At 39.7% G+C, this 27308-nt stretch overlaps 1 protein-coding gene across 1 annotated transcript in view; it reads left to right on the plus strand.

The window, feature by feature from the left end:
• Window positions 1-27308, plus strand: part of bicc1b (BicC family RNA binding protein 1b) — a 66915-nt gene that overhangs the window by 10412 nt on the left and 29195 nt on the right. The window contains exons 2-3 of the mRNA XM_060863981.1: window positions 7053-7099; window positions 15340-15409. Coding sequence (XP_060719964.1) covers window positions 7053-7099; window positions 15340-15409 — 117 coding nt within the window. The remainder of the gene's footprint in view (window positions 1-7052; window positions 7100-15339; window positions 15410-27308) is intronic.

Raw genomic sequence — 27308 nt, forward strand, 5'->3', positions numbered from 1 at the left:
GTGACGACAGGGAGGAGCAGACGAAGGCGGGGCAAACACGTGACGAGAAACGTAAATAAATGCACGTGGCCAGAGTCCGGGCAGAGTCCTGACACTGTGTCACTGTAAAGCATGATTACGATCCAATTTCTTGGGCTGAGGAATCCACACAGTTGATTCCAGAAGTATTGGCACCCATTTTTGAAAATTCAGAGACGCTGAGGAGAATGGACTTACAGGTTAGCATGGATTTTTTTAAACACAGCTAACAGACAAAAATTTCTAAAAAACAGGACCTTGGTATAAAAAAAAAAAAAAAAAATAGATAAATATATATATATATATATATATATATATATATATATATATATATATATATACATATATATATATATATATATATATATGTATATATATATATATATATATATATATATATATATATATATATATATATATATATATATACATATATATATATATATGTTCCAAGTTCAAAACGGTGAACGTGATGAGTTGTAGGAAGTGGAAACCGGTGTGGTCATGTTTGAAGGCCAGATGTGGAGTCTATCGATTGACTTAACATGACACAAGTATTCAGATATTAGGCTACATACATAATGGATTATTATCATTTCATCACATCATATTCACAAGACATCGACAATGCTGAAGGTCTTCTTGTAATGTCTACTGTAGTTTTAGAAACCTGTGAAGAATTCTAGACCAGTCGTTCATGTGAAATATTTTAGTCTGATACACAGTTAGGTTTGTGCATATGGACTTCCCTCTCCAAATTTTTCTGCTTGGGTTAGATGTAGATTTGCGGTCATTATCTTCTTGAGAGATCTATGGCCGTCTATCACCAATTCTTTGACTCTTGGCAGCAGTAAACGGGGTTGTGGGCTAAACTCTCCTAGACCTGAGCAGAATTCATACTGTCATCAATCTTCACAAGAGCTTGCAAGGCATTAAACCCCAGAGCATTGATGATCCACCACCATAATTTACACTGGGTTTAGGGGATATTCCTTCTATGCAGGTATTTGGGGCCAAACCTTTTTATGGTCTCGTCTGACCACAATTTGTGATTTCACTTGTATTTTCTTGTGGAACTTGGTATAGCTCAGGTGCTGCATTTTTATGTTTCTGTCAGAAAAAGCTCCTTTTCAACTTCTACTGGTGTTTAATAGTTTTGGACATGGATGCACAGGTACGAATACTGCAGCAATTGCTGGCTAAGAGAGAAAAAACATTTACAACAACCCCAGATCACAGACAATAACAACCCTTACCTAAAATTTTTATAGTATTTATGATTGGCCTAACAGAAATCATAAATAGAAATAAGTAGAAATTGTGCAAATGAACAAGTGGAGATAAATCTGTACGTATATGTACAATAAATAAGTAATACTGTTGGAGGTAATATGTGTATGTAAAAGAGTATGTGGGATGTGCTAGCCTAGTGTTTAAAGTGTGGGATTATCAATCGGAAGGCTGTGAGTTTGAATCTCATGTCCACCAGACAAGGACCCAATGTTCCCCTAAACAAGGACCCAAACCCTGGATAAGGGCTAAGGGCATCTGAAAGATGCTGTAAATGTAAATGAAATGAAATATGTGCTAGTTGTATATACAGCATAATTTGTGTAAAAAAAATATAATTATGATTAAGATTTTAAGGATCATGGCATGTAATAGACCTTCTCAATAATGCTGGTTTAGAAAGTGTTAATCTGGGATGTATTTAACTGCCTCCGTTTGACTGTGCATCCATAAGTGCTCATTATTCAGTCTTTCCCTGATGTAAGCTGTGACGTAGTGGCCAAATATTTAGGTGGCCAGCAAATCCAGTTCGGAGGACATCATCCTTGAACCACGTCAAACGCTGCACATTCTTCGTTTTGTTTATTTGTTGCCAGGGCAACAGCTGATAATCATTTCCTCAGACAGATGGTTACACAATAATAATGTGAGATATTAGGAAGGTCACCAGGGTAGATGTGTGAAAAAAAGAAAGAGTGAAAATATCTTTAGTTATTTTGTTTAATTACAACAAATAAGATCTAAGATTACTACAACTTATAGTTCTCTACGTTTTTTCTACTAATTTCAAGCATGAAAAAGATTTATTTCTCAAAAAAAAAAATTTTAAATGAGCATTTCTAGAAATAGGTTTAAAGGTGGGGTCTCCGTTGTTTGAAAGCCAAAATGTTGACATTTGAAATCACCAAAACAAACACGCTCCTAACCCAAATGGGTCCCACCCCTGTATTTATAGCTCCACCCACACATACATACGTAACCCAGGCAACTAATGGAAAGAAATGTGTCTTTATCATAGCTGAAGGGAAGAACAATACGATTGCAGATAAACAAACAAGCAAAAATGACACACAAGCATAATCATGCAAAGGACGGCATATATTAGCTCTGTGAAACAAAGCAAAACCAACGTTACTCACCTATCGAGAAGGAAAAAAGCGCCTCGGCGTCTTAAGTAAAGTTGGCGGAGTCAGTAACTCCTGAGCTAAACGCTGTTACTAGCAAAACGCGGTTGTAGCTGCGTCTCTACATTACTACGATAGAAAAGAGGTGTTATTTGTGTAGTAACAGTGTTTAGCTCAGGAGTTATTGACTCGGGAAACTCCAATCTGTGAATATGCGCCAACTTCCCGCTCCTTCAGTTCTCTCCAGCGCTGGAAAGCTGATCCTATATTAACACGGGTCCTACTTCTTGCCTTATTGTAAGCCTTTCTTCACTTTCTTTCTTTGTTTTTTTTATCCTCCATGTCAATGCTAAAACCGCTTTCTGCTAATGTCACACATGCGCACTGAACACTCTCTCCACCCATATTGACAAGACCCGCCCCTTTCTGCTCATTGGCTACACGTTTGTTTTGATTTTTGTTTTGTTGGTCGCCCCGACTCAGTTTTCTGAAGCATTTCTCAAACATCGGAGACCCCACCTTTAATAATTTTATATTTGGTTCATTTTAATCTTATAGTAGCACTTAATAACTTCTTGTGAACCAGTATCGAGTCTATAATGTGAACTTCTTCATCATTTGGAAAATCTAGCATTTAACTGATCCTCATAAGTGCTGATTGTCACAGTTGTAAATGTGACGGATTCCTTCTTCCATGAGGGAAGTTCGAGTGCAATGACGGCATTGTTTCCAGGCAGATTTTAAAAAAAAATATCCTCACACACCCAACCTGGAAGTTTTTCCAATTTTCTCTGACATGTCTGACATCAAAGTTTCGTGGCTGTGACATAAGAGGCTTAGACTGAAGCTAGTTCTTTGACGGCTCTGGTCAGTTTACTAATAATTAAAATATACAGTATTTAATAATATAATGAGAAACTGGTTACATTCAGCCACGTTTAGTTTTCAGCCTGAGTTTAACTGTAGTGCAGAACTTCACTGATGTGGCTTGAAATTATTTCATGGAAATGTGGACTTGGCAATTATTTTGCCAAAAGTCAGCCACCGAATGCGTCCTGCTGTGACATAGTAACCTGAAAGAGGTGATATTGGCCTTATGGGTTTGTACATCATATAATTATAGAGAAATATAAATATAGAGAAATGAAAATAAGACAGGGAGGGAGCAGTTTTGCTTCAGGAATCCATTGCACACACCATGTGGGATAATGATCATAATGATGATTCATGGACTTGCTCCATTAAAAGCTTAATGTTTTTTTTTCTTTTATTCACTGCAAAAATGTAGTGACTGGCTTGACATTCGCCTGCCAACCTGATCGTTCATTTGATTAATCACAGCATTCTGCAAGTTCTCAGCTGGAATTGGACTACTCTTCATATGTCAAGCCTCATTGCTTTACCTTGCTAAGTCTTGTTCTTAACTTCAGAGGGTTTTGTGGGTTTGGTTTCTGTATCTAGTTTGGCTCAAAATTAGAGCATGGAAAAGAAGATCAATGACTTCAAAAGAGTGATGATGAAGAGTTATTTGGTGTTGAGTTTGTTGGCCTGGTGTTTTGAGTATGTAATTAGTATTTATGTGTTAGTAAAGGGTCATTATAATGTTTTCCATCAGTATAATATCATTCATTCATTCATTTATTCATTTTCTACCGCTTATCCGAACTATTTTGGGTCACGTTGAGCCTGACGCCTCAGGCGTCATCGGGCATCAAGGCAGGATACACCCTGGACGGAGTGCCAACCCATCGCAGGGCACACACACTCTCATTCACTCACACAATCACACACTACAGACAATTTTCCAGAGATGCCAATCAACCAACCATGTATGTCTTTGGACCGGGGGAGGAAACCGGAGTACCCGGAGGAAACCCCCGAGGCACGGGGAGAACATGCAAACTAAAACACACACAAGGCGGAGGCGGAAATCAAACCCCAACCCTGGAGGTGTGAGGCAAATATGCTAACCTCTAAGCCACCGTGCCTCCAGTATAATATCAGTATAAGGAAATTCAGAATCAGAGTCTGATATCAGTACAAGCATCAATGTAGGTGGACGTGATCAAACTGTGGTGGTGAAAAGGAGCTCAGTTTTTTATTTTGTTGACCAACTGATGATCAGCTGAGTTAGGTTGTAACTACAGGCTGATGAAATGAGATTCTCTGTACAATGTTCCTCATTATGAGGTTGCTGAGCTTACTTTCAGTCATAGGGTTAGGAGCTCAACAGTCTTGAGAACTCCACCAGTGGAGAAATGTTTTGGTTGTGTTGGGAATATCTGGGAATCAGGAAAATCTAAAATCTGTGGCTGAGGATAGAGAAGTCAGAGTGTGACCTACTCGTCCTGTTGCCTTCGAAGGCCAGCAGGAAAATTATAAGGAAAACGAGTGAGTGAAAATATTTCACGAAACGTCTGCCAGCTTTGAGGTTAAAAAAAGTCACTTTATGAAGTGCAAAAGCCACATAATTAATTTTAGAAATGTTTGGTTTGTGGAAATTTAAAAAACTGGCACTTCAAGCTCCAAAAATTGATAAACATTTCAGAACTAACCCAGAGTACCCACTAGAGTAAATGCCCCATTCTTACATAATAAGATTAATGGGTGCCATAAATATGGAGGGTTTTATATATATATATATATATATATATATATATATATATATATATATATATATATATATATATAAATTGTACTCCACACTGTGAGAAAAAAAATTTGGCCTCGCAAATTTAAGCAGCATTTCTACACACCAGAAAAAAATAGAAATTAAATTCCAACAACAAAAAGAAAGGAATGTAATTTTTATTGCTGCATGCACGAGTGAAATTCTGTCAGCATTAGCAGTGCAGCTCCAATTCAGTTTGATGTATCGGCAATAAAATGGTTATTTCTTCCACAGGTCAATTGCTGCAATATAAAATTAAATTTAAGCAAGATTTAAAAATTCCCAGTACTTTTTACACACGAGGCAAAGATTCAGCTTATTGATGAACAGGGAGTCTGAGTCTTAGTCACCACAGTCGGTACGGTTCCGTTAAGTTTTTGGTCCCTTTATTAAGTGTTGCTGTAATTTGTCTTTCCTATAGTTAAGGGATGTATTATACATCAAATTGCTTTAACAGCCGGTGGTACATTGTGCCAGTCCTAACAGGAAACTGTTTTTTATGAATGTTGTGGTCAAAAATGCTTGATTTTGCTGCAGAGACTTCCATCAGACAACCATTTACCAAAAGATATATTTTGATGATGTTGGTACAGATCATATCAGTCCCAGGATCTCTAAAAAGTGTTGTTACGGTTGATATCTGGTGACCGTGAAGGCGATAGAATACGATTTACAGAATTTCATCCTCATGAAACTGTTGAAATGTTTCCTCATGGTATAAACGTGTTGACACGTGACAGTGACGGTACAGTGACTCCTGTAGTATAACAGTCAGTGAGTCTGTATATATAGCAGTAGTGGCTCAAGGCCAAAGAAACCACACCTTGTAGTCTGGAAAATAAGATATTTGGATGTGTGGACTTAATATTTTCACACATTGATATTCATGTTATTACAGTTTTTATAAGACCCTGAAAATATACATGCGTGTGTGTTTTTTAGAGACGGATCATATTTATATTCTGAAATTTCTTCTGCATGTGCTGATTTATCTTCAGACCCTATTGACTATATTACTGTATATGATACAGTCAGTACAAACTTGTTGAGGTTTTATCCTTAACACTTTCTCTTAGACTCTTGTTGTGTTCTTGACTTTCATTTTAAATCATAACCCAATACCGTATCAGGACTTGATTATCGTTATAAACTTACACGTGCTTTGTTACTGTAAGCATCTCTCATGCAGATCCTTTTACGCAGCATGTTGGATGTGCTTTCATGGCTTCGTCGTAATGCGGAGCTGATTCATACGCCTGCTGCTGTGCTGGTTTGTGCAGTTTGTAGTGAATCTAAAAACATCCCTGTAATTCCTAGGATATAAATACACGCTGAGGATTTGTTTGGCTTAGATGGGCTTGTGGCAACAGGATTTTGCCCATGTCACCATATACACTGTAGGTCATGCCAGTTTGTCGATTTTACATTACTGATTTACAGGCTTTTGTCTTTCCAAACTGGATCATTTTATTTATTACCTTGAATCAATCTCAGGCACATGTTATTTGTCATACGGTATGTAGTAAAAGGATCCAAGTTTGCTTTCAGCCTTCTGAATCAGACATGTTGATCAGAGGTCTTACTGTATATCATCAATAAGCAAATTCAACCTTCATGTTGGAGGAATTATTTTAAAGCACACTCACTCCTGGAGTATGGAGGAGAACATGGACTTTCCTCAATATAAAACTGTCTGTATCTCTTCATACACAGCAAAACTTATACGAGTCTTAACCTAACTTACACATTTCCCACAAGGACGTCTTGTTGCCAACAAGCAGGAAATTGGCTTGCGCACGCTACCTGCTCGAATGCCAATAACAGGGATTTTTCCACTGCTGGCCATGTGGTAAAATATGTTAAGATTACTTGCTGATTTTTGTTCATACACATACATAAGTGAACCCTGATGTTTTATTCTTTCTAAAATATCCCATTCTTCTCCACAGCTGCCGCCGAGGGGAGGGTGAACGGAGGCGAGGATTTCTTTCAGAAGGTAAAGGAAACCACATTGCTTTGGCAAGCCCATGTAGCGGTATAAAATAGGTCAAAATCACATTGCCTTCACAGTCGGGAGAAAAGCAAATGACATGTGGACATGCTTAACTGTGCCCCGTTGTCCTATTAGCATGAGCTTATTGACAGAATAGTCCAATTTCTCTGATTGGCTGCACTGCCACTGACTGGTGCTGCGCTGCTGATTAATGACTGATACTCACTGACCGGTTGGTGAATGGTAACTCTACTGTTTTTGCTGAGGTGGAATCGAATCCTTTTGCTGCCAAAGCCAAGACAAGCACATTTGCCCTGTGTCAATACCTTGATAGGGGAAATAGTTGCAGGCTTTTAAGCAGAACCCTAGCAGGACTGCGGTGGATAAACACAGAAAGGCGAATGTGTATGAATGGCCAGAAGGCCCAGAGGTGGCAAATGCAAGCCAGGACTTAAGTGAGACCACGGCAGGTGGCCCAATCCTGTAGAAGGTCTGGTTGCTTTAATGTAGTAACGCCTTCAAAATAAATACACTCTCTACCGTGCCGTAGGTCTGATCCAGTGAAGAATCCCATCACACTGAAAGCTAAAAGGTTTGTATAAACCTGAAAGGTGTGGGGAAAATAAACCTACTATGCTGAGAGAGCCTGCTCTAGAGGATTAAGTGTGGACCTCAAACTGCTTCAGATAGTAGCAGCCAGAGCTTCAGGAATGCCAGGGCTGGCTTTACAAATAATCATTTACCAAGTTGTCAGCCAAGTTGGAAATAAAGGATTTAGTTTTAGAGGAATGAGCCTGTGTTTTCAGAAATGACAGATTGCTAGAAAAGATGTTTTAAAAATAGAGAATAGGTTTAAGCTACTTTAAGCTACTTTAACACTTTTGTAACACAATCAGATTTCTAACCCTGTTTATGAAGTAACCCTGTTTATGAAGTTAACAAAAACCTCGTGTAAATGTCTGATAGCTTACAATGACTGAGTGGTGTTCACTGCTTTGTGTTAAACTGACATTCAATGGGTTCAGTTTACACCTTTTCCCACCATACAATGCAAAAGTGAAATGAAATCACTCTAAACTTAAAAATTTATCTCCTCATTTTAAAACCCTTGTTTTAAATGTGCCCACACTTTACATTTCCACTTTGCGAGGTGAATCATTCCTGCTGTGTTCGACATTTGTTCTGCTCGGAGGTCACAGGTCTGCCCGCCTCAGAGAACCAAACAGACCTCATGGATGTTTTCAGTCAAAACAGTGACTTCCGCTCTGTCGCAGTCTCAGATTTGGGTTTAAGCACAATGAAGGGATTCAGCCACCATGGATGGATGTTTACACTCGACCTGAGAGCTGAGATCAGCTCTCCAAAGGAGACTAAACCTCAGGAACTCACATAGTGCCACATGCACAGAAAACAACTATTGCCCTCTTTACTGACGGAGGATTTCCCGTGAAGGCAGCTGATATTAACAGACCGCTGTGAAGTGATGTACTGTTTTACGAGCTCTTCCCTGGACTCCACGTGGACAACTGCAGCAGTAAAGGCGGATACTTTTGTTAGTAGAATTAAAGGTGGTTGAGCTCAAAGTGGGTCTCCTGTCGAGCTGAGTTCAGCTGTCCCGTCTTAGATTTAATGCATTTATCAAAGAAAATTATACCTAGAATTATAACATACCTGATTGTAATTTCTTGAGCACTTCACATTCCTCAGCAAAACAGCTTCACAAGTGCAACAGCTTTTATGGAACTGGACCATCACAAGTTTTCAAAGTGAGTTATCATCTAGCCTTGCGACCGGTCCAGGACCGAGACTTAAACCAGACGTCCGATATCTCACATCTAGATAGCCTTATCTAGCCAAGAAACGAATAAACTTTTCTGATCATGACTGGAATGGTTTACTTATTCTTTCAGCATGCATCTTTTCATAAGTCCCTCCAGAAATCCCACGATTGTTTATCGAGTTTAGGCAGATTGTAAACAGAGAATTATTTGTAGTGGGACTAGTGGAGGAGCCGGAGGTAATGAGAAGCAGGTGTGTGAGTACTGGAACATAATGGCTCTATTAGCACTTTTCATTGGGCCCGACGTAAAAGCTTTTTCGTTAACACCATGTTACATGTGAACCACCATTTAACGTGAGTTCTCAATCAGACGCGGATGGTAACACGAGCCTGACAGAAAGCTTCACCGATGCTGGGTAGATGTTGTGCCTCAGAGGAGATGGTAGTTAGAGTAAATGCTAAATTTGATTCTGATTGCTACCTTTCTGTTACAAAAACAACCAGCTGCCCATTTAAACGCTGAAAGCTTAGAAATCATAGAATATAATAGTATTCAACCCAAAAACAAACTTAAAACAGCTTATATGTTGGTTTAATACTTGCTAGATCCAACTCAGATGTCTTCTGGAATATATTGGTGTATTGTTATCTATTCTTCTTGGCAAATTTGCTGAAGCATGGTCAGATTGGACGGAAACCACCGGCTAACAGCGTTCTTCAAATCTTGCCACATATTCTCAAGCAGATTGAATGGCGTACAGATACACGGGGAACGACTCACCAGTAACTTTGGCGGTGTGCTTAGAATAAGCCTCCTGTTGGATCAGTTGGAAGGTGAACCTCTAGCCTAGTCACAAGTCTCTTGCAAACTGGAATAGATTTTTTTTGCAGTGCCCAGTGTGGTTCCATGCATCCTGCCCTCAGCTTTGACCAGTTTCCTAGTTCCTGCTGATGAAAAACATACCTGCTACACAGTGCATCTCCACCATGCTACACGGTCGAGATGTTAATCTCAGGCTGATGTGCAGTCTTGGGTTTCCTCTAAACATGATGTGACTTTATGATGTGACTTTATTTCCAGTGGACTAGAGTACCCTTTTTACAGTTGTTTGACAGATTGACTGGGGAACACATACATGGCGAACGACTGGACAGTAACTTTGCCAACATCTTTAAAATCAGTCTGATCCTCTAACCTAGTCTCAAATCTTTTGCAGACTGGAAGAATTTTATTCTAGGATTTCCCTGTAGTTGGTTCCATCCATCCTGCCCTCAACCTTGACCAGTTTCCTAGTTCCTGCTGATGAAAGGCGTTCCTGCCTCATGATGCTAACACCACCATGCTTTGGTTTACAGATATGCTGATATGCAGTCTTGGGTTTTCACTAAGCATAACACTTTGTGCCAAGGCTAAAAAGTTAGATTTTGGTCACAGTGGAGTAGAATTTATTTTCTCCAAATGGGATTTCACATGGCTTTTTTTTTCAGTAATACGTTCCTCCACACCACTCTTTTATAAAGCCTGGCTTTGTGGCGTGTCCGAGCTACAGTTCTCCTACAAACAGCTTCTCGCCTTTGAGCTGTGAATCTCTGCAGCTCGGTTTCACTCAGAGTTTCACTTGGCCTGTTGGTTGCTTGTCTACTGGCCTCGGTATTGACATTTGGTAGACGGCCTCTTCTGAGCCGAGTTGTGTTTGCACCAAACTCTTTCCATTTTTAATAATGGATTTAATAGTGTTCTGCTGCAAAATATATTTAAATAAATATATTATAATTGACAGTTCCGAAAACCTAATGGGGGCTTTTCAGCTTCTCAGAGTGAAAGAACCCTGCCTTCCTGGTTTAGTTCAAATAAACACCGTCCTCCTGTTAACACAAAGGCTGACATTGTACTGTGTCTCTGTTCTTAATTTTACTGTTTTATTTGCATCTGGCCTTGAAATGGATATGAAATCCTAAAAATTCACAACCATTTTTTCATAACAACTCCCAATGGAAATCTGTTGATTTATCTCCAGATTTCTTACCATGATACCTTGCATTTTTTGGCTCAGTTAGTCCTGTTTTTTTCCAACGGTCCCAGCTCAGTAATCACACTCTCACTGTAGACAACCAAATGAACATCCATCAAAAGTGATTTCGGTCAGTATTAAATTTAGCCTGAATGCTAACTACAAAGGAAAATCTAGACACGATTCACGGTGTTCTACAAAACAGGGTTTGCAAACAGTGGAAACAGTGATCTGGTGGCTGAGACTGTCCCATCACACACTCTTCCACTCTCTGGACTGAGTACACAGGCTGTGATGTAAGTTTCTCAGTGACGGTTGAGACTCCCGGTTCTCGGCATGCAATCGGAGTTCAAGCCAATTAAAAAACACACTTCACCCTGGGACAAGGATACTGTGGAAACAGTGGTAGTTCTGGCCTGTGATGTGGACCAGGCCACTCCCCACGCCTACGAACAGATGACTCCTCATGGCGTTGCTCACTGTCTGTCTGCCTTCTTTCCGCTGAGCTCTCTGATGAAGTGTTCTGCTTGGCCTGGATCTGTTTTTTTTTTTTTTCTTGATGCATGTTTATCCTGAAACAACAGAGGCAAGGGTTTTTTTTCCCCGAAGCCTCAGACTAGGGTGTATATGTAACATCGAACTGGATGTGTGTGGTCGAGATATCATTTCTAAACCCATTTAAACTTTAATTGTGAAAGGCTTGTGTTTTTTTCACTGCTTAACCAAATTATCTGCAATGCCTTAATCCTTTACTTCATCGCTCACAGTCAGGCTGTACTATAAACCGAACCAGTGTGAAATATGATGAGCATGTTCAGGGTTAACGACTTTGCTTTAATCTAAAAGAAGAGTCATGTCCGCTTCGTTTAATAGAGGAAGTACAGAGCGGGTAATAGATTAACTCTCATTTATGATTTAAACTCGAACCCTCTTAGACGAAAGCCTTCTGAATGAAAAGAAAAAAAACAGTACATGAACTAAAAATAGGAAGGAATGTGCTTCTAAATCATGAAGATCCTGAGTTTAGAGGTTTTGTGGCTTTGTAGCACTATTCCTATAGGGCCTCTATGAGGAAGGGTGAGGCAGACAATGATATAGTAATGATCAGGTCAGTGTGTGCTAACATTTACATGGAACAAGGGAGTTTTCCATGTTAAGAAAGCTGTGTTGGATCTCAAGGAAAAATAAGCAGCCTGGTTTTACAATTATGTGATGTGACAAACCTGTTTAAAAAAATGACTCCTGATGAATTATTCATTCAGCTTTGGAATGCAGAAGACGTTTACATGAGGAGAACAAACATGGGGAGATGTTTCACACAGAGCAGGATCAAACCAGGCTGTGAGGAAAGAAACCTCATATAAGTCAGATCGGTTCAGATGCTAGTGAAGAAAAGGCTCAGTATGTTCTCTCTCTGATTTCTCTGACATTTATGGAGATTCTGACATCAGCCATCTCCTCCTATTCCTCTTATTTTAGAAGGCCTTCAGGACATCCCTGGCATTTTCATGTTCTCGGGCGGATCACGTCATTCTTTGGGATACGTGAACTTGTGTGAACTTGTGTAACTTGTCTCTGAGTCCTGTGTAGACTCTGTGCACTTTGAATCTGATTAAAATATTAAGTGTTCGCCAACTTAAAAGACTCAGCTGAATCAATATAACACAGACGAGTTTCATAACAACAGCCAAGAGCTGTTTACGCCAATGAAGCTCCTGACCGAGCAGGGTTCTGGAGCCGAGGGTGGCGCAGGAGCAGCTGTTGTCAGTGGGACTACGGCAGGAAGCAGGTGCCTGAGCCGAGCTAACATGGCAGCGGGTTCTCACACTTAGCTCAGCTGGAGCATTAAATATCACAGCGTGGGAAATTTTACAGTGTCTTTTAAAATGTGATCATCACTGTGCTCTGAGGTGATGTGTTCTCGATCTGAATTGTTTTTATCAGCATTGAGTGTTGGATTTTTTAAATACATAATAGTCCTTGCTGTTATTTATTCATAATTATTCATCTTCTATCCGTACCACAGTATTTCATCATATGCTGCTTTTTTTGACGTTGAATTATTTTTCGTCTGGTCAAATGTAAGCTAATGAAACTTTATTTTATTTGCAACTCTACTTTCTGTTTTATCTTATTCTATTTTTTTTCATTGTATTGTTTCAAACAGTGGGGGGCACGGTGGCTTAGTGTTTAGCACGTTCGCCTCACACCTCCAGGGTCGGGGTTCGATTCCCGCCTCCACCTTGTGTGTGTGGAGTTTGCATGTTCTCCCCGTGCCTCGGGGGTTTCCTCCGGGTACTCCGGTTTCCTCCCCCGGTCCAAAGACATGCATGGTAGGTTGATTGGCATCTCTGGAAAAATTGTCCCTAGTGTGTGATTGCGTGAGTGAATGAGAGTGTGTGTGTGCCCTGTGATGGGTTGGCACTCCGTCCAGGGTGTATCCTGCCTTGATGCCCAATGACGCCTGAGATAGGCACAGGCTCCCCGTGACCCGAGGTAGTTCGGATAAGCGGTAGAAGATGAATGAATGAATGAATGTTTCAAACAGTCCTAGATATTTCTCTGTAGGTCGTAACATTTATGATTGTAAATGTGATGCATAAAATTTGAATTTGCATTTCCTGTACAATTTATAATGCTAAGCTGATCAGTTTGAACTAACTTGATGAAGTAACAAATCAGTTTGTAGTCTGTAAATTTAGAGATGAATTGTTGAATTATATAAAAAATTTGTTAAAATGTCTAATCATACTGCACAGAGGTGTGTGTTATGTGGTGTTGAATAACAAGGTAAAACCCAGTGGCTGTGTTCGCCCGTCTGTAGTGTGTGTGGTCTGATTAAAAGTGCCGCTCACGTGAACACGGCGCTGCCAAAATCAGCAGTGATCTCAGAGAGGAATAGCGTTCGCAATCGAGTTCGTGTATACAGTCATCTGTTCAAATTTGCCCACCGAGGCAGCACTGGCTGTAACACTCTTAATTTCTAATGAAGCGTAAAAGATGTGTGAACGCATGACTCAGATCTATCACACAAACGTGACGTCTTCAGACAGCGTTTGCCGGTTGGGCTCAGGCTCTTCAGAGGCGTCAGTCAAGTTTTGTGGCTCAGAGTGAAAACATTACAAGTCTGGAAAAGGAAAATAAGAGTGTTATGTAAAAAATCAACCGATTGGGTCATGTACTGTAATTTGGGATTCTGGCCCCAGTCGATTGTGCAACATTGTGGATGTTAACAGAGAACATTTTTACTGAACATGAAAATCAGCTAGGTGGACATGAAGCCATGGTCATAAACACCACCACTACCACCACCGCTACCATCTAGGACTTTCCTCTTCTGACTGCTGTGGGTGACTTTCAGCTCCATTTGTAATGCTGCAAAAATTCAGAGGGATTTTTTTCCTTTTCTCCCGCCCTCTAATAAATCCCTCGTTTCCAGCAAGGAACTGAGCAGTTTGGCCTTTTTTACTGTAAACGTTTCAGCTCGGATTGTTTTAATTGGAGGACGTTTCCCTCTTTCAGCTGGACATGTGTTATTGTGTGATGCAGAGCCACAGCACTGCAGGCCTGGCAGCTTTCAGCAGCACGGTGGCGTGACAAAGAGAGCTTTTTTTTTCTTTGACTTTTTCAAAAACCACTAGAACTTGCGCTAGAGCACTAGGACCTGTCTGTAAAATGCCCCAAGAATTTATAAGCATGTCATGTGTTGAACTGACTACCTAAACAACATTCACTAACAGTCACATTAACAACAAAAAGGTTTGAATAGATTTAGTTGAAGCTTGCATAGAATATTTCTTGCCCTTTGGACAAAATGTCTGTTCCTAGATGTTTTAGTGACTTCATATATGAATCAGAGAGTCTGTTGGAACAAAGATTTTTTTTTCTCAGCTCGTGATGGGAAGTTGGCGCACGGTTATTAATCACCTTTTAAGTGGCCGTGCTCTTGACTTTTTAATTCCAGCTGCAGAAGTCAAGTGGTCGGAATGTGAAGTCTGATGCCAAGCGTTAGGTTTGTCTTTCATTTCTGCCATTATGATCAGATGAACAGGTCAAGCCACCAGTGTAGCTGAGCTCTACTTTAAGACTGCCTGACGTACTCCGAGCACTTTCAACACACCCTCCAGACCCGTGGACGTGCAGAGGGCATGTGAGTGCAGCTGAACAGGATTCAAACCCATTCTGTACTGAGAGAAATGTGGACGGATCCCAAATGTATTGTCATTTCCAACTTATAACCATATCACGTGTTATAGCTCTGTATTGCACAGTCAGGGGATGGCTTTCTGCTCTGTATTGTCTTTAAAATCATGCGTCAATTCACTGAAAATACCAAAAAATGTATGTAAATAGTCTTTAATCTAGAAATGCTGTAATTGTTGAAACCATTTAGATGAATCCCATTAAAACCAGCTTCTAATCTCTGATATGTTTGGCTTCCGTTCTTACAGGTCATGGAGGAGACCAACACTCAGATCGCATGGCCTTCAAAGCTGAAAATAGGCGCCAAGTCTAAGAAAGGTAAGCACTATGACTGTATCTGTGAATATAGGAATCCTGCAGGGAGGAAAAACCGAACCGAATACTACGACTGAAAAATCTGAAAACTGATCTGCTGTGCTGCTGTTGGGTATTGTTTCTAAGGACAGACTGATGTGTGGCAGCCTGGAAAACCCTTCACAATTAACAAACATCATAGAATAAAAAAAGATTTACAGTAATAAATCTAAATAGAATGACCTGGTAAATGTTATAGATCTTTTTTTTGGGGACGTTGTAGCCTAGCGGTTAAGGTGATGGACTACTGATCAGAAGGGTGTGAGTTTGAATCCTAGGTCCCCTGAGGAAGGCCCTTAACCCTCAAATGTCTGTCCAGTGCCATAAGTATGGATCAGTGGCAGAACAGTGTGACTGTTATGAATAAAGTACATTTGTGTGTAGTTTTTGTACAAAATTTGTGTAGTGTGGAAAAGTCCGAGCTCTTATTCTACGTGTTTAATATTTAAACATTTCAATATATTGTAAGTTTACTTCAGGTTGAAAAAGTAAAGTTGGCAAAGTTACAAAAAAGAAGTACAGGCATTCCTACAGGGAACCTCTTTTATTTATATGTAATTCATAACACACACACACAGCCATACCTTATGAACAAATTCCACTTCTGTTAAGAACATTTCATCATATCAAAGTCTTCCATGGGAAAAATGTCTTTATTAAACAGCACCATCGTCTTCTTGGCACTTTACTATCTCAGTTTCGGTCGTCTTTATTCTGAAAAGCTTTTGCAATAGCTATCGTGAAGGAGGAACATCTTGCACATACATTCCACACACTGCTATGAGCTTAATGAGATTTACTCTAGACATTATAAAATAATCACGTTTTCCAATTGACACTAAATGTGCAACACTTTAAATTCTCAGAGCCTGAACCTAAGATTTGTTGCTATTATAAGATAATATATAAATAATAATAATATAATAATGAAAATAATAGTTATATTATTTCAGAACATTATAATATTAACATTAATTGTTTCTCTGAGTAGTTATGTAACAATATGTAACACAGATCAGTTTTTTTTTCATGTTTGCCTTTTAAAACCTGACTCAAGTTTACACACTCATTGTGCAGGCAGGAGGTCGTAGCTGGTTCACAGGTTATTCATATTCCACCGCACGTTCTCTCGTGTTGGCCGCCAGCCCTGGACATCGGCTGCTCTGGAGATCGAACCTTACATAATCTTTCGCTGTTATCTGGTGACTGAATGTGGCAACCATCCCGGTTAATTAAGGATGGAAAACACATGCAGATCCTCAGACATGTGGTCTGCACCAGGCACTGTGTTGCACTCTCCTGTCCCCCACACGGGGCTCAGAGTTTCACTGTGAGTCTGACAGAGTGAAGCTTATAAAGACAAAACGTCCAGAATATTGTCTCTGGTGTAAAACTCTTTCCTTGGTCCGACGCAGTGATGTTTGTAAGATGTGCTGAAAGATTTGGTGTGTGAGTGTGTGTTTGTGTGTGTGTGTGTGTGTGTGTGTTTGTGTGTGTGTGTATGTTTGTGTGTGTCTGTGTGTGAGAGTGTGTGTGTGTTTGTGTGTGTATGTGTGGGTGTTTGTGTGTGTGTCTGTGTGTGAGTGTGTGTGTGTCTGTGTGTGTGTGAGTGTGTTTGTGTGTGTGTGTTTGTGTGTGTCTGTGTGTGCTTGTGTGTGTTTGTGTGTGTCTGTGTGTGAGTGTGTGTGTCTGTGTGTGTGTGTGTGTGTTTGTGTGTGAGTTTGTGTGTGAGTTTGTGTGTGTGTGTCTGTGTGTCTGTGTGTGTGTCTGCATGTGTATGTGTGAGTGTGTATGTGTGTGTTTGTGTGTGTGTTTGTGTGTGTCTGTATGTGCTTGTGTGTGTGTTTGTGTGTGTCTGTGTGTGAGTGTGTGTGTCTCTGTGTGTGTGGACAAAACAGAATGTCTTCTGTTGAACAAAACAGGTAGCTTTACTCTTGAATCATGGTGTAAATGCCTCAATATTTCATATGCACTTATTTGATCCAAAGGGACTTGATCCAAAGAGCATGTGAGTCAGATCACAATTAAAGCGGTAACTTTAGAGGATTAAAGTTAAGATCCTTGCCCAAGGGCCCAACAGTGGTTACTTACAGCATTTATTCACTAAACCTGAGCATTCTCCAGTGACTAAAAGCTCTTCAAAGCTCAGGCTCATCATTAATGTCGGTACTAATTGAGAGCAGATGTTTCTCAGCTTCATCAAAGTCTCCACAGCTTCGCATTCATCTAGAAGCTGTTAGTCTGATCAGACAAAAAAAAAATACAATCTTTGGGAGAAATCAAATACAATCTTTTGTCCAATCATTTGAAATGCATAAACAAGGACTATCTGCTGCCTGACATAGTTGCATACCAGTTCGAGCGGAGCTGCTGCCAGCCGCGCACTTGTACATCTCAGGAGGACGCGTTCCGATCCACATGCTCCGAGGTGATGCCGGGTGACTCGTCTGTTTAACTCATTTGACGCTGTAAAGCTATAAGTGATTCTCAGCAGACCTTATTGTGTAGCAGCTGCAGGAAAAATAAAACTTTCCTCTGTAATTTCTCACCACACGCTAAACTGTGATACTCTGTTCATTTTGTACATTTCTTATCCTCCGTCTGACATCACACGGGGACCTGAAAGGAAATGTCCACCCTGAAACACATAAAATGTGCTGGAGCATTTATAATGTCATTCAGTAGAAGAAAAATATCAGTGATCTCAGATAGAATCGATAATGGTCCGGTTTCGCCGTTAAGAGCAACGTCATAGTGACAGAAACTCCAGCATAAAAATACCAGAGACAGCAAATGCTGAAGTCAGGGCTTCTCAGTCCTGAAATATTTCCCTGGGTGATTGTAAACTCTGGCTAAACAGAATCCTGGGTTGTATGACGTTTCACACTGCTCAGACTTTACCTGGGATTAACACTGACTAGTGTCTCTTTATAATCTCATGTTTCACACTGTACTTTACATATTTACACCATCAACTACAACGACTGGATAAAAGCAACACATGATGAGTTTAAATAACGGCTTGTAATAAAGGACAATCTTTTTTAATATCCAACTTCAGCACAAGGTGGCTTAGTGGTTAGCACGTTCGCCTCACACCTCCAGGGTCGGGGTTCGATTCCCGCCTCCACCTTGTGTGTGTGGAGTTTGCATGTTCTCCCCGTGCCTCGGGGGTTTCCTCCGGGTACTCCGGAAATTGATTGGCATCTCTGGAAAATTGTCCCTAGTGTGTGATTGCGTGAGTGAATGAGTGTGTGTGTGCCCTGCGATGGGTTGGCACTCTGTCCAGGGTGTATCCTTCCTTGATGCCCGATGACGCCTGAGATGCCCGATGACGCCTGAGCACAGGCTCCCCGTGACCCGAGGTAGTTCGGATAAGCGGTAGAAGATGAATGAATGAATGAATGAACTTCAGCTAATATTTCAGTTACCTTTTTCCTTCTTGCTATGCTGCACGCTTCCGTGAAGCTCGTCACCTGACTCTATCTACTGAGCTGATTTCTTTACATGTTTTTATGTCCTGGTTTTCATGTGATATGAGACATAAGCTGTTCAGTTTCTGATTAGGCGTCTGGTGCTAAACGTTTAGACGTAACACCGTGTCATTTCACACTGTACATGTTTGGCACCGCATTAACACTGCAACAGCAATGAGCAGGGTTTCATAACCCTGAGTGAAAAGCAGTCCTAACACTAACACACAGTGTGAAACCTTCCTCTAGCTGCAGTGTTAGAATGTTAATAACCCATCTGAAGCTAATCGCAGTGTGAAAAGCCCTAGAATGTAATTCTGATTTAAGATGCATTTAAACATTTATACCGACTTACAGTAAAGATTTGTTTTGGCCATGGAGCAATATTGGAGACGACGAACACACTGGTGGTGTTAACATGAAAGCTGAAGCTTCAAGAGCCGATCTGTTTGAGCAGCGTGTCCAGACGAGACAGGACCAAAGGACTAAAGTGCCGCTGCATCGCTCTCTTTAGGAACTGTACTGTGTTCCCATTGCCGCAACTGTTGTGTGTAATATAGTAAATAACTAAAACAATGTAAACTAAAATAAATATAGACAAACGTAAAATAAATGCGTTTATTTCAAATAAGATTTTATTACGAAATAAATCTTGTACACACAATTGAAGATGTTAAAATTATGTTAACACAAAACTCAGGAAGAATTTTTCATTTAATACGATGACGCTGCGTACTTCGGAACATTCCAGACTCTGGCCATAAACCTCAGCATTTACTAACATCATCCTTTTCATTTCACACTTAGTTACTTTCCAGCTTGTTTCTTTTTTCCTTTATTTTTTAGCATTACACTGTGGAATAAACGTCCATCATTACACAATGTTGTTGTGTCTTGTACATGATTGCTCGGGTTTAAAGACCTACATCAACGTCTCGCATCATATCTAATGATAATATCGGAGCCTAGCGGACAATAAAGAATGACTACATTAAACAGAATGTACTTATATTTATTACAGAAGTTTCTTAAAGCCATTTAATTAAAATTAGATTGGACACCAATATATTCATAATCAACATCAGAGTCATTAAAGAGAAACCTGTCCAATGCTGTAATCTGCTGAATCTAACAATACTCAACATCTGATTAAAGCTAAATAATGTTTCTAGTTTGGTTCTAATTTGTGTGCATCTTTATGTCAAAGCATACTTTTAATATCAGAAGCTAAAATTAGCCTGATGGGGTGTTTGTCGGCCAACACTTATTTACTCCTCTCACTTTCTGAGGTCAAAGCACTTTTTTCTGCATTATTCTTCGAGCTCACTGGTGGAACAGGCAGCAATTTAAAACCACAGTTTGTAAGATGGGAAACTGTCCAGATCTTTTGTTTGTAGTAACTGTGAAGGACATGACAGGAGGAATGTTCTCAGATTCATTGGCCAAGCCTGAGATGCAAAGCCTAACATTACTGAAAATACATGTTTATGCTTTCTATTTCCATGTGTGCTGGGAATAAATTCTATAATAATAAAATAATAAGGTTGTAAAAGCCAATATCATAAATGTAACAGTAAGACTGCTGGAAAACAGGGCATTATTAATATTATTATTATTATTATTATTATTATTATTATTATTATTATTATTATTATAGTTATTATTATTATTATTTGAATTATTTTTTTTTTTGTGCATGCGTATGTGTACAAATGACCAATTTATACAGGTAATGAGGAACAGTAGTAATTTTTAGCATTTTAATTTAGCATGAAAGACCTTTTTTTTTTTTAAGAACTTCTATTTATTTCACAGAGATCCTGACCAAGTAAAAACCCCAGGATTCTATATTGAAACCTAAAGAAACTTTTTCTTTATATGTATATACGTCATTTAACAGATTCCCAGTCAGTAATTATTGTTTAATTTACAAAACTCACCCCATTTCTCCCAATAATATTAGAAATAGATTTTTTTAAACTTTCTAATTAAAAGTCAGTTCTTCTATATTGTATATTTCTTTGACAAAATTTCTAAAGGAATATTCTGCTTATATAAATGTCTAATAAAGCTCTTTATAAATGCTACACTACACGTCAATACATTGACAAGATACACAACGCATTGTGTGTAATGTTTCCCAGGTTCAATGTTGAGAAATCCTTTTGTATGTGTTATGTGGTGCGGATAATTGTTTATTTTTTTTATTTTGGGGTAATGAAAAAGTGCACCAGGTTTTTCCATGTAAACTCTTTCCCTCTCTGTGAATAGATAATTGTAGGTTGTGTTTTGTAAGTAGAAGGCCATTGTTCATCTGGGGTTTAGTTCTCATTCCCATTTACACTTGGTATAGCTCGAGGTGTGTGTGTGTGTGTGTGTGTGTGAGAGAGAGAGAGAGAGAGAGAGAGAGAGAGAGAGAGAGAGAGAGAGAGAGAGAGAGAGAGAGACAGACAGAGAGACAGAGAGAGAGAGAGAGAGACAGAGAGAGAGAGAGAGAGAGAGAGAGAGAGAGAGAGAGAGACAGACAGAGAGACAGACAGAGAGACAGACAGAGAGACAGAGAGAGAGAGAGAGACAGAGAGAGAGAGAGAGACAGACAGAGAGACAGACAGAGAGACAGACAGAGAGACAGAGAGAGAGAGAGACAGAGAGAGAGAGAGACAGACAGAGAGACAGAGAGAGATTATTCTGGGATTATTCTTTATAATATTTAATGATCATCTCTGTTAATTAAAACTCTTTTACTGCTTTTGGTGACTGAGATGAAGGTAAAAGTATTTGGGGATTTTAGAAATATTTGTATTGTTATTCAGGGGAATAAGAAATAAATCCACTGACGAACAGCAGAGTCGTGTTTTGAGAGTTTAAATCCTTCTGTAGAAAAGAATTGGAAAAGTGTCAAACGCCCTGGAACGGTTACAGATTTCTGCTATCACCGAATCACAGACCAGAATTAGATCTATCCAGAATTTGAGTATTTTGACTGCACTCTGGACAGAACATCGATTCACTCCCTCACGAATCCTCAAAAGAAAACTGATAATTCTACTTTTTTCTCTCCTCCTGTCTCGCACGGCCGAATCCGATCCGATCCGATCCAAAGCCACTGATAAATCAGCGTGTACTTGTATGGAGTGATTTACAAGCCGAGCAGAAAAGGTGTTAGTGCAGTGGTGCAGCAGCTGGAAAAACATCTCCGAAGCTCCTTTCGCTCGGCCCGCACGGCATGGCCGCCGAATGTGTGCCTATTTCCATGGCAAATCGTGCTAGGCTGCTGGAGCTCTGTGATCTGGTATGCAACAGGCTAAGATGGTCCTGTTAGTCCAGGGGAATTTAAAGTCTGTTGCCTATAATGAAGACCTTTTGGTCTTTATTTTATTAAACAGTGATCACCTCGCTTCTTCAACCAGATCAAATAAATTGCTAACTGTGAAGACAGAGTGCTAAAGAGCACAAAGGAGCTTTGCTGTGACACCAGATGGGGAAGACACTGGAATTTACAGTCGGTTTAAAGGAGGCACTATTGTTCTGTTAACTGCTTCTCATTACATACACAGTTCTAGACCATATCATACAAATTCAAAGGCTAGCTGACAGATTCTCAGGTGCTAGCATGTAGCATTTAGCCAAGTTACAATTTGCTTCGACAAAATGGGAAACACCTGAAAAAGACGTTGTTTTATTACTTTAGCAAAAATGCAGTGATAAAATGTGAATGAAATGAAATTCAAGGGGAAAAGATTCAGATTTTCTCATGCTTTAAGTGACTCGTATGAACTTTAACCTGAAAACCCAAAGCCAGGACTATGGGTTTCTTGCTTGGCTGTGTGTTGTGTTATTAATCGCAGTCATACATTATTTTCTTGCTTGGAGAACATTTTGGGAAAACATCTAGCTGTCTCATCCACCAGCATGTGCTACAGGATTTTGTGGTCATATTATTATTATTTTTTCAGCATGCCTACTTGGATGTTCTTGTTAGCAACATTGGCACCTTGAAGTAAAAGTGTACAAATAATTTTAACCACCACAACAAGCAGGTTGAACTCCTCAGCTGACTTTTGTGTGTGTTGTGTGTGTACTCAGCTCATTGTTGTGTGCGTTGTGTGTGTACTCAGCTGATTGTTGTGTGTGTTGTGTGTGTTGTGTGTACTCAGCCGATTGTTGTGTGTGTTGTGTGTTTTGTGTGTGTTGTGTGTGTACTCAGTTGATTGTTGTGTGTGTTGTGTGTGTACTCAGCTGATTGTTGTGTGTGTTGTGTGTGTTGTTTGTGTTGTGTGTGTACTCAGCTGATTGTTGTGTGTGTTGTGTGTGTTGTGTGTGTACTCAGTTGATTGTTGTGTGTGTTGTGTGTTTTGTGTGTGTACTCAGCTGATTGTTGTGTGTGTTGTGTGTGTTGTGTGTGTACTCAGCTGATTGTTGTGTGTGTTGTTTGTGTTGTGTGTGTACTCAGCTGATTGTTGTGTGTGTGTTGTGTGTGTAGTGTGTGTACTCAGCTGATTGTTGTGTGTGTTGTGTGTGTTGTTTGTGTTGTGTGTGTACTCAGCTGATTGTTGTGTGTGTTGTGTGTGTTGTTTGTGTTGTGTGTGTACTCAGCTGATTGTTGTGTGTGTTGTGTGTGTACTCAGCTGATTGTTGTGTGTGTTGTGTGTGTTGTGTGTGTACTCAGCTGATTGTTGTGTGTGTTGTGTGTTTTGTGTGTGTACTCAGCTGATTGTTGTGTGTGTTGTTTGTGTTGTGTGTGTACTCAGCTGATTGTTGTGTGTGTTGTGTGTGTTGTGTGTGTACTCAGCTGATTGTTGTGTGTGTTGTGTGTGTACTCAGCTGATTGTTGTGTGTGTACTGAAGGACATTAGATGGAGGCTAAAAAGGCAGAAATCACACCAGTTTGCAGCATTTATAAGTGAAATACACACCGAGAGGATCAGCGGAAACATCCCTTTTCTCCCTCGAGGCCTTTCAGAAATGTACTTGCTTGCGTCTCTGCCATAGCAATGATGTGAGTTTTAAAGACTCCAAAAGCAGAGCGACTATGAAAACTCTTTGTGTCTTTCGGCATCTGGATCGTAACGACGACGCAACAACGCAAATTATGTCAGGAATAAAAAAAGAAAAGAATAGAAAAACAGGAGAGCTTCCTGAGTCTTGGCAGAGCGCTGCCACTGTGAGACTCTAATAAAGCCATTTGGTGTAGATATAATCATTACCGTACTTAATTGAAGTACGTTTGTAATTTCACTGCCCTCTGGGGGACGAAAAATATGTCTGGGATGCTGTGAATCCTGCCAGCATGCGTGAGTGCACTTTTGTTTTTGTGAAGCTCAGAAACATCTGTTGGGTCACACGCAGTGCGAGAAAGTCACATTTTTTCAGTTTGTTGATGAAGGTGCTGGTTCCAGACCTGCCGGCTCGGGTGATTAATGCAATACATCATCATGATTCCAAAAAACTAGAACAGAAAGGGGACATAATAAGACCTTTATTAATCCAAACCCCAGAAAAACTCCAAGCATAACTGCAATCATGTTAATGTTTCACAGTACAGCATTCCAACATCAGTGCTCAGTGTTCGGTGCTGTAGTGTTAGTGACTGATTTGATTCACTTGTCTTTTGTTGTGTGTGTTCATGTTTGTGTGTGTTTGTACGTGTGAGTGTGTGTGAGAGAGAGAGAGAGACAGTGACTGTGAGTGTGTGTGTGAGAGAGAGAGACAGTGACTGTGAGTGTGTGTGTGAGAGAGAGAGACAGTGACTGTGTGTGTGTGTGTGTGTGTGAGAGAGAGAGAGAGAGAGAGACAGAGACTGTGTGTGTGTGTGTGTGTGTGTGTGTGTGTGTGTGTGTGTGTGTGTGTGTGTCACTATGAGAATTAACTAGGCCCAAGTGTACATGATATGATTCCCCACTCCAAACAGTCTGTAACACAAACCCCGTTCAGCACACAGCGCCACCTATGGAGTAAACAGGGAACATGTTGAAGTTCTGCACATGACAACAACATAAAGCTGAGTCCCAAATTACGTAATACACTGTGGTCTAGTGTATGTATTTTAGAAGGGTATTTATTGATCACTTAATATATTGATGAAATATATGTCACAGTGTGTGTAGTGTTCCTCAGGTTCAGTGTTGAGAAATCGATTGGTGTTCAGTGTCCTAATCTAATCTATTTGGGCAGCTTCAAAATACATGACACATGCCCACACATCCTCCAGCATGGGTGTTAATTGTATATAATTTGTGGACCACTAGTTAGTGATGTTAATTAGTTACCTAGACACCAATAGTCTGTTATGCATTTCTGTGAACTTTTTGCAATTCTACACCGTATTAGTTTTAATCATATCGTTTGGTTTAGGATTGGACTTGGCTGGAGCAAATGACTCCTGTTCTGCTTCATAGCAGTAGGTGGACATCTTACCCCAGATCTCCTTTAAACTGCGTAAGGAAGTCGTGATCTAATACTAACTTTACGTCATAGAGATGTCAATGTGTCGTTTTTGTCCTCCTCTCACATTCCAAATATGCACCTGAAATGAGCTCAAAGTAAACGTTTTGTGGATTTTATTTGGACAGATGTGCCTCGCGCCATCATTAACACTTATCAGAACCAGCTGTGTTTGGGGGAGCACTGAAACAGGGAGGTGGACTAGTGTGTTTTGGAGGTGGATTAGCACCTCCAGATGTGGCTATTTTTAAAGCTTCTAATCTAGCGACATAGCTGGGAGTGTGTAACGGCATCAGATACGCTGCTGTGTTTAATCAAATCCTCTGCATTCCTGCCTCAACTCTGCTTCTCAATGCTCTGATGCATGTTGATGTCAAGTCCAGTGCAGTGCAGTCTGTCAGCATGGATTTGATCCTGAATGGTTTTAACCATGTAATATGCTGTTTGTCCATAACGGAGATCTAGTTCTATTTAGTTCACACATCATTTCAAAATGGCAAAGATTTTTTTTGAGTAAGCGGTTTGAACACACGAGGCCAGTGAAGGAAGACTGAACCTCTAGGATAATGAACTTTTGAAAAGATGATTAACTTTAATAGCTTTCATGCGCAGACCTGCGCTGTCATGCTTTGTGATTTTTTTTGGAGAAAAATTGAAGAAGGTCAGTTAAAGGGGTTATGAAAACATGGCAGGACCTTAAAAGCATCGAGAGTGTGACAATGAACCTCATGTCAAGTAACAAATATTTTATCGTCTCTGATTAATTAATTAGTTGAATACTGAAAAAAAAACATACACAAAATATTAATAGTTATTTTTTCAGTTAACTAATAGAACTCTTAAATAGGTTTTATTTAATTCAGTAACGGGAAAACACATACAATACAACAGTACTAATATTTATCAGACATCCTCTTAATTGTATGAGTATGTACTGTACTGTAAGCCATAATATCAGACACCCAAGCTGAAAAAGTTAGATTTATTTCCCTTACTTTTTTATGATTTCCCAAATTAAATAGAATCGACTCCAAATCCCACAGAAGAGCTACTGTAATACGGACAGCCTAAAGTTAACGCTGGCTATGAAAGAAGTTGTCAGAACACACAATGCTTCATAGCTGTCTTCGTATCAGAGCTGTTTCTGCAGCACAAGCAGGACCTACACGATATTAGGAAGGATTTTAATGTTCTGTTTGTTATATTAATACAATGTAAACATGATGTGACTGTAATTATCTGACACACGGATGGATAATATACACCAAGCTAAAGTAAACAAATGCAAAGTTTCAAATTTATGAACTATTTATACTAATATAAGCAGTGTGAACGAGTGTTTCTTTATGTAGTGCAGTTGTGTTCTTTTGGGTTTTCTTTACACTCTTAGAAAAGAAGGCAAGGATCCTTATAGGTTATTCGGATATTTAAAAGGTTATGTCAAGTCAAGTCAAGTAGCTTTTATTGTCATTTAAACCATATATAGCTGTTGCAGTGTTGCAGTCCAGGATCATGGTGCTACATAAAACAAAGACAGAGCGAATGGCTTAGTTAGTAAGTCTTAGCCACATAAAGTGCAACTGTGCAACCTGGTGCAAACAGTGCAGGACAAGACAAACAAGACAGACAAGACAGTGCAGACAAAAAATTACAAAACGATACACAAAAGGCAATAAACAGAAACAGCGCCAGTGGAAATACTGTATGTTCAACAGTATTACATGTGCAGAAATACTAGAATGAACACAGTATTTTAGCAGCGGTTACCTGAGATATTGAAAATGTATTATGCAAAACAGCAAATGTGAGACAGCTTGTGCAAAGAAAAAAACAGCATGTAAACAGATTGATGGATATATATATTGGAAGTGTGTGTATTTCGTGTAGATATGTGCGGTCCATACAGTTGATGTGTTTAACACAAAGGAGAACCGTTTATCTAAAGG

This window comes from Tachysurus vachellii, chromosome 2 (assembly GCF_030014155.1).
Source record: "Tachysurus vachellii isolate PV-2020 chromosome 2, HZAU_Pvac_v1, whole genome shotgun sequence".
NCBI classification, from domain to species: Eukaryota; Metazoa; Chordata; class Actinopteri; order Siluriformes; family Bagridae; genus Tachysurus; species Tachysurus vachellii.